The sequence below is a fragment of the Gobio gobio genome (genome assembly GCF_949357685.1).
Source record: "Gobio gobio genome assembly, chromosome: 25".
Classification (NCBI taxonomy): Eukaryota; Metazoa; Chordata; class Actinopteri; order Cypriniformes; family Gobionidae; genus Gobio; species Gobio gobio.
This window is the reverse complement of record NC_137121.1, coordinates 36,014,999-36,024,025: the sequence shown is the minus strand read 5'-3', so window position 1 is coordinate 36,024,025 and position 9,027 is coordinate 36,014,999. Positions and strand designations below refer to the sequence as shown.

Genomic DNA, 9,027 nt, shown 5'->3' with positions numbered 1-9,027 from the left:
GTGCTTACCTGCACTCGTGATGCAGTGATGGACAGCTGTCCTCATTCAACTGGTGTTGGGATTTCATGGGATTTCTCATTGTGGTCGTGATAATAGAACTCAAAAGTAACTCCATTTTGTAAGCTCATTTTCAATGTTCATCTAAGTAATTCCAAACATCGAGGCAGTCGACGACATTATGTGATCAAATACACTTGACCTATTAACCCGCTCCACAGCGCCACCCAGTGGATTTAGTTATAACTGCGCGTTTTAGTGGTAGATGGTGGTCCAGTGGGTTAAACCATGGAACTGACACACAGAAGGTTGCTGGTTCGATCCCAGCGGTCACCACCAGTGTGTCCTTGAGCAAGGCACTTTACTCCATGTTGCTCCAGGGGGATTGTCCCTGTAATAAGGGCACTGTAAGTCGCTTTGGATAAAAGCGTCTGCCAAATGCATAAATGTAAATGTAAATGTAGTGGGATTTATCATGGATTCACTGCATTTACGGCCAGCTAAGCAATATAGTAAAATTCGAATAGTATGTTTATTTTTCGAATGTTAATTACAGATCGAATATTCGACTATTCGTGCACACCCCTAAACAGCTTCACCAATAAAATATAATAAATAATAATATAATATAATATAATATATAATAGCCTTTAGTTATTATTTTGGAATAAATGTAAAAATACTTAAAACACTAACTTGATGAGATTTATACTTGGTTTAAATAGAACATGATTTGCATTTTTAATGTAAAAATCCAAAATATAATTGTATTTGTTTTTATGTAATGTTTAACCAGGGAAATGTGGCAACATTAAGTTTAACTTGGACATGAATTTACATTTGATTTCTAATATAAAAGTGTTATGTCAATAAACAAGCCCTATCCTGACAGGAAATGTACCTTTGTTTGGTGTGGTCTAAGTCTCGTCTGCCACTGTTGGGATTCTCCCGTCGTTTCACTCTTTGCACTATTGAGTTTCCTGTTGGAGATGACGATGAGATGCATTATGAATTACAGTTATGTCATTAAACTGAACTCTATGCATGTCAACACTAAATACGTTACATATCACAGCCTACTAGAGCATTTCTGGTGATGAAAAAAAACAGCACAAATATAATTCTCGGATTCTTACCCACAATGCCCTCTGGTCCTCTGGAGTGTGGATTGACCAGACGGATGTCCGGGGTCTCAGCACAGGCTTTCTGCAGGAGTCTCTGAATCTCTGTGCTCTGTGGAAGCACACAAACACAGATGAAACGTTTATTTCCTGTGACACAGATTTGCATTTAGTGAAAGAAAGAAACATTTAAAATAGGGCAGTCAATGTATAATAACAACAGGGCTGCCAACTCTCTCACCCACATGACCTGCTGGCACCCCTCAGGTAATATTAGGCATGCAATCGTTTATATTTAAGAATTACAAATATAAAAGTATAAAGGACACAGTTAGGTTTAGTCATAATAAACATTTACAGACTATGAACATTTACAGTACTATGAATAACATGAATAAATATCAACTAAATTTACAAATATATTGCACTAAGCCAGTGGTTCCCAACCACTGGATCATGACACACTAGTGTGCCGTGGAGAATTATACAATTCAAAAAACAAAGTAAAAATAAATGCTACAAATAAGAATACATCATCACTGTCAAGCCGGAACCTTGTTTTCTCTATATTTCGTCATTTTTGTTTGATAAAATTAATGCTATTGGTCATCCTTTATGTCTATGTGTGGCTTTTACAAGTATTTAAGCAATAAAAAGCATTTAAAAGAGGTTGTGACTACACCTCGTAACTCCATTGGCTCCTCAAACCTCATAACTCCACCGCCTCCGTTTAGAATGTGCCACATCTCTGCTTGTTTGCATGGCAATGCAAGGGCAAATGAAGCACTGATGTTTGAGTAAGTGCTCGTTGGAAAGAAGCGGTTTAGACAGAATCTTTGAACAAACTTCTTTATGACTCTTGAGCTGATGTTGCAATGCATATTATGAGGAAATTAAGCTGTTTTTGGACCTTTTGGATGCATGTAAACCTGATGTAGAAGACCTGCAAAGCAAAATCAGGAACCTTTGAGGGGCATTTTAAGATGAAATTAAAAAATGATTGTATCCTCAACCTCAAATGTCATGAAAATCTCACTTCACCCAAGAGACCAAAGTTTTTATCAACCCTAATAATAATAATAATAATAATAATAAAAAAAAACCACACAAAAAGCTGAATTTGCTAGTATTTGCCTCTATAAAATTTATTTCAAACTTTAGTGCATCTTTTATGAATTCAGTCCATCTTTTAAATAGTAATAAATATGTTTCATAATGTTGGTACAAATGTTAAATATGTTAGTACATGTTGTTAATAGGGGTGTAAGTGTACATATATTCACACCGACCCGTTTAGGTACAGGACGTCCAGTATAGTGCACATGCAGCATGTCAGCTTGTTTTACACGAGGAACACACTTCAATCTGAGTTCCCACACAAACATATTAAGTATTCTGTCCATTTTATCACGAAATTCAAACGATAAATGCCTTTTTGATGCTCTTTAATGTGGCGTGACTGATCACTGTAAATGCGCGTCAGTTCAAGCGGCGGTGCGGCGCGCGAGTGAACGCGATTGTCATAGTCTGAGAATAAACATGAATGAACATCTGAAGGTATGTCGAGGATACTTACAACTTACTGAAACGCATCATACGTGGTGTAATCGCTCAATCAGTGTTGCAACGGTAGAAAGACGTCAATAAAACAGCTTGAGAAAAACGTTACGCAGCGTCACATGACCTCAGAAGTAATTCAGTGTCACAGCTGTGAGTTCTGAGGTCCTGACTCTCTGGGGTCATTAAAAATTCCAGGATGTCCTTCGATAAAGAGTAGGGGTGTAACCCCGGCATCCTGACCAAATTTGCCCATTGGCCCCTGTCCATCATGGCCTCCAAATCATCCCCATATATATACACGATTGGCTTCATCACTCTGTCTCCTCTCCACCAATCAGCCTTTTAGTTATAATTGAATTAATTTAAGGACTGACACAATTTGTTCAGTAAACCACTGTTCAATAAAAAAGAAGAAGCAATTTTATATTTAGTTTTCTCTCCCCAGCTGTCCCGAACCGTGAGTTGTGTGTCCCGTTACACCCCTAGTTGTTAAACATCATGTGTGTGCCTGCCTTAAATGATCTAAACTACTGATACGGAAAGTTTGTATTCATCATCTACTGAGGATTGCAAAAATAAATGAACACACACACCTTCCCGGCGGTCTCGTGAGCGCAGTCGAGGGCGGTCCTCTGTCTCTTGTTGCGCAGGTGCACTAGAGCGCCCCTGTGCAGAAGCAGCTCCACCAGCTGGACGTGCCCCCCCCGCACCGCCTCATGCAGACCAGTGTTCCCGTGGTTATTCGCCAGATTCACCAGCGCACCGCTCTGATGGACATCAAGTGTGTTCAGAGTACAGGCAACAATTATATAAATAAATACATGTCGTACAGTGAGAAATCATAATACACACATACAAATTATACTTAAGTACATTAGACCGATATTATCTTTTATAGTGTAATATACACTATAAAATAGAGGATTAAATATAAACTATATAATAAAGGATTATTAGGAACACCTGTTCAATTTCTCATTAATGCAATTATCTAATCAACCAATCACATGGCAGTTGCTTCAATGCATTTAGGGGTGTGGTCCTGGTCAAGACAATCTCCTGAACTCCAAACTGAACGTCGGAATGGGAAAGAAAGGTGATTTAAGCAATTTTGAGCGTGGCATGGTTGTTGGTGACAGACGGGCCGGTCTGAGTATTTCACAATCTGCTCAGTTACTGGGATTTTCACACACAACCATTTCTAGGGTTTACAAAGAATGGTGTGAAAAGGGAAAAGCATCCAGTATGCGGCAGTCCTGTGGGAGAAAATGCCTTGTTGATGCTAGAGGTCAGAGGAGAATGGGCCGACTGATTCAAGCTGATAGAAGAGCAACTTTGACTGAAATAACCACTCGTTACAACCGAGGTCTGCAGCAAAGCATTTGTGAAGCCACAACACGCACAACCTTGAGGCGGATGGGCTACAACAGCAGAAGACCCCACCGGGTACCACTCATCTCCACTACAAATAGGAAAAAGAGGCGACAATTTGCACCAGCTCACCAAAATTGGACAGTTGAAGACTGGAAAAATGTTGCCTGGTCTGATGAGTCTCGATTTCTGTTGAGACATTCAGATGGTAGAGTCAGAATTTGGCGTAAACCGAATGAGAACATGGATCCATCATGCCTTGTTACCACTGTGCAGGCTGGTGGTGGTGGTGTAATGGTGTGGGGGATGTTTTCTTGGCACACTTTAGGCCCCTTAGAGACAATTGGGCATGGTTTAAATACCACGGCCTACCTGAGCATTGTTTCTGACCATGTCCATCCCTTTATGACCACCATGTCCCCATCCTCTGATGGCTACTTCCAGCAGGATAATGCACCGTCACAAAGCTCCAATCATTTCAAATTGGTTTCTTGAACATGACAATGAGTTCACTGGACTAAAATGGCCCCCACAGTCCCCAGATCGCAACCCAATAGAGCATCTTTGGGATGTGGTGGAACGGGAGCTTCGTGCCCTGGATGTGCATCCCACAAATCTCCATCAACTGCAAGATGCTCTCCTATCAATATGGGCCAACATTTCTAAAGAATGCTTTCAGCACCTTGTGGAATCAATGCCACGTAGAATTAAGGCAGTTCTGAAGGCGAAAGGGGGTCAAACACAGTATTAGTGTGTGTTCCTAATAATCCTTTAGGTGAGTGTAGATATGATGAATAGAGTACCTTCAGCAAGACCGTGGCTATCTCCAGATTTCCCTTTAGACAAGCATGAATCAGCGCCGTATTTCCATAATGATCCTTCTTATTGAGTTTGGCATTGCACTCCAGTAGAGCAGACACCGCCTGGAACACACACACACACACACACACACACACACACACACACACACACACACACACACACACACACACACACACACACACACACACACACACACACACACACACACACACACACACACACACACACACACACACACACACACACACACACACACACACACACACACACACACACACACACACACACACACACACACACACACACACGTTCAATCCTGGCTATTTGGCGACCCTTCTCAGAGCAGTGGTGTTGACCTGTGCGAGAGGTGATCTGTGATTGGTCAGGACGTGCCCACCTGTATGTGGCTGTTCTGGCAGGCCAGGTGAAGTGGAGTGGCGCTCTGGTTGTTGCGGGCGTTGATGTTGGCACCGTGGCGGATGAAGAGAGACGACAGAGCGGCGTGCCCGTGCAGCGCTGCCACATGGAGCGGCGTGAAGCCGTCCGCACTGCTGCAGTTCACACCGAGGCCACCCGGCTGCAGATGGGCGGCTTTCTGAACACATGCAGCATAACGGGTTTCTCAATTCATTCCATCGTCTTGTGTGTTGCATAGAAAACAATGTTACCATGGTAGGAGAAAACTAGCTTTTTTGCGCAATTTTCATCTTCCGGGTTTATCTTTGGCTTCATATCAACACCACAGGAAGTGACATTTCTTTTAGAGATGCACCGATTGCAATTTTTCTTGGCCGATTCCGATTTCCGTTTTTTTGTTAATGAGATCGGCCGATTCCGATTTTATTTCTAAGAACTATAATTGACAGCATATACAAACAAAAATCTACTTTTTCTTCAAAGCAAATTTTTTTTTATTATGAAATAAATTATTAAACATTACAACTGGATCTTCGCTCACTTAAACAACTCTCAAAAAATAAGTGTTCTGTGTCTGGAAAGAAGTAGAAATAACAAATAACTGAAAATTAGTTACTTTACGAAACAAAACATTATAAATTGACCATTTTCTCTTTTTTACTAAAGTACAAAAGATCCTATGAATGAACAAACCTGAAGTGTACAATAATACTCCTCCAAATCATAGTTCAGTGATTTGAGTAATAAATGTTGCCAGCTAGGGATGGCACAGTACCAAAATTATAGTAGTCCGTACCAATACCATAAAAATGTTATGGTACTCGGTACCAATTTCGGTACCACAGCTATATATATATATATATATTAGGGCTGTCAAAAGATTAATCGCGATTAATCGCATCCAAAATAAAAGTTTGTGTTTACATAATATATGTGTGTGTACTCTGTTAATTATTATTTATATATAAATACACACACATTCATGTATATAATTAAGAAATATTTGCATGTATATACTGTATATACATTTATATAATCTATAATATATATAAATATAAATGTTTTATATATACAAATATTTTTTTCTTAAATATATACATGCTTGTGTGTATTTATATATAAATAATAATTAACAGAGTACACACACACACATATATTATGTAAACACAAACTTTTATTTTGGATGTGATTAATCGCGATTAATCTTTTGACAGCCCTAATATATATATATATAATTTTTTTTTATTTATTTAAACATTTTAATTTTTTTATTATTTATGATGATAATCATTATAAGTCAATAATACATAAACATTTAAAGGCTGTATATGCTGTTTAAAAGTAAACATTGTTTATAAAAAAAAGATCAAGTGAAAAATAATCAACCATTTAAGCATAATGATTATTAGTAGAGACGTATTATTATTACATAGAGCCGGCGCTAAATCTACAGTAGGCTACAACAGTAGCCGAATATATTCTGTCAATTAATTTTTTTTTAAACCAAACTTTTATTTTGACGGGTTGCCGTTGCCCTTGAGTGTCTGTGTTCATCATGACAGTTCTCTCAAATGAAACGGTAAATTCTCATGAAGTGACGGTTTATGCGTTCAGCTGATCATCCAGCGCCATGAAGTCCATAATTTCTTTGTAATTGCTTTGGTGTTTTCGCTGCTTATACCAAGGAAAGAAGGGAGAGGCTGCAGACCTGTGGCTGGCTCTGAGCTCTGGCCAGCTTTAGCTGTTTGACCTTCACTACCTTCTTCAAACTGGGCAGTTCCGCGGGGTGATGGAGTTTTAAGTGTCTAATTAGGTTTGTTGTGTTGTGCGCTTTCCTGGTGGCTCCCCCGCAGTTTATTTTAACCTTCCAGGTTTTACAAATGGCATAATTAGTGTCTTCTAGTGTTTGCATGCGGATGTGAGCGCGAGTGTGGCTTTGACGTCAACGTCGCATGGAGACGGATCGGCTCAAAATCAGAGACAGGTCAGACTGATCGGCCTGATCGGTGAAGAAATCAGATGCAGAAAATCGGCCAATTCCGATCCCTGGCCGATCAATCGGTGCATCTCTAATTTCTTTGCACCTATAGTACATCGATGACTCATCGTATAATTATTCATGAGACTGCATGTCCTTAACCTATGAGAAGATGTCTCGCTAAATTATTCACGACAACACACTCTGCTTTCCTATGCCGTTTTTATACAACAATAATAAAATAACGCATGTTATTTGTGCTTTTAAAACAAGTACTTCTGTACTTTTACTTGAGTAAAAATCAGTTTTTACAACTTTCACTTGTGACAGAGTAATATTGGTGTACTTTGTCCACCTCTGCGATGTATATTTGTCTGACGTTCAGGTGAGTGTGTGTGTTCAGACCTTCTGTGTAGGTTCACAGCTGGAGCACTGACACAGAGGATGGCACAGCTCTGCCTTCACTGGCACTGTGACGTCCTCTTCATCTGGCTCCTCATCCAACCATTCCAAAAGATACCGCACCTGAAACACAGACACTACTGCCGTTCTGCACTCAACTCTTATTATTATTAATAAAGCAAGACTTATGTGACCCGAACTGAGCTCACCATCTCCACATCTCCATCAGCCACAGCTCTCAACAACTTCTCCACCTGCTCTCCAAACACAAGAAACAAAGAGCAAAATGTGAACAAAATGAAGGTTTTGGACACTTTGGCGGGTTGAATAAAATTTCAGCCTACAGCCAAATGAAATGCCAAGACCGTCGTATCACAAAATTACAATTCTTTATCGATTAACTTGCAGTTAGTAGGGCGGAATCGCGCTGAATGACACACAACAGAATCGCTCGCTCGCTCTGTCGCACGCGCGATCAGTTCTCCTTGCGCCTGAATAGTCAAATACACGCGCACACAGATGTCAAAATGTCCATCGTGTGGAGTATCTCGCACGAACACAGTCGGTTTATTGCTTAAGTGTATGTAAACAGGTGGGTAATAACTGGATATGTGTCAGAATGTTACGTCCATGCGTTCAGCTGCCCAATTAAATACCTGTGTTTCATTAATGTTAATCAAACAACTACAGATGTTAAATAAATGTATACATATTAAATAAACCAAAATATTTTTTTAAATGTACTATTGTTTTTGTAAATTGCTAATTTGTTTCTTTGTTCTTTTATATAGCCAAACAAAAATAACTACACTTTTCCTATTAGCTCATATTGCCCACCTGCACACCAGCTGATATGTAGTCTTGATTTGGGTCACTCTGCATTTGAAAGTTTGAAAGGGTTTTAAATCTTAAAATAGTGGAATTAACATCAACATTTAAAGTCTAACTTTAAAATGCATGATTTGATGTAACCTTCTCACATTTGTAATACTTTGGTCAGTTAATAAGAATAATTTATGTAGTTTTATTTGTGACCCTGGACCACAAAACCAGTCATAAGGGTACATTTTTTGAACTTGAGATTTATATATCATCTGAAAGCTGAATAAATGATGTATGGTTTGTTAGGATAGGACAATATTTGTTTGAGACAACTATTTGGAAATCTGAGGGTACAAAAAAATCTAAATATTGAGAAAATCACCTTTAAAGTTGTCCAAATTAAGTCCTTAGCAATGCATATTACTAATAATATTTTTTTTGATATATTTACGGTAGGACATTTACAAAATATCTTCATGGAAATGATTTTTGGCATACTTATGACTGGTGTTGTGCTCCAGGGTCACATATTATTTA

The 9,027-nt window shown here is 39.0% G+C and overlaps 1 protein-coding gene across 2 annotated transcripts in view; it reads right to left on the bottom strand.

The window, feature by feature from the left end:
• The window catches only part of ankrd27 (ankyrin repeat domain 27 (VPS9 domain)), a 98,961-nt gene that overhangs the window by 4,960 nt on the left and 84,974 nt on the right, over positions 1 to 9,027 (bottom strand). For both annotated transcript variants that reach the window (XM_079809905.1, XM_079809906.1), the window contains 7 exons: positions 7,878 to 7,922; positions 7,672 to 7,791; positions 5,269 to 5,466; positions 4,853 to 4,972; positions 3,272 to 3,445; positions 1,134 to 1,230; positions 899 to 977 (listed from right to left, as the gene is read on the bottom strand). In XM_079809905.1, coding sequence (XP_079666031.1) covers positions 899 to 977; positions 1,134 to 1,230; positions 3,272 to 3,445; positions 4,853 to 4,972; positions 5,269 to 5,466; positions 7,672 to 7,791; positions 7,878 to 7,922 — 833 coding nt within the window. The remainder of the gene's footprint in view (positions 1 to 898; positions 978 to 1,133; positions 1,231 to 3,271; positions 3,446 to 4,852; positions 4,973 to 5,268; positions 5,467 to 7,671; positions 7,792 to 7,877; positions 7,923 to 9,027) is intronic.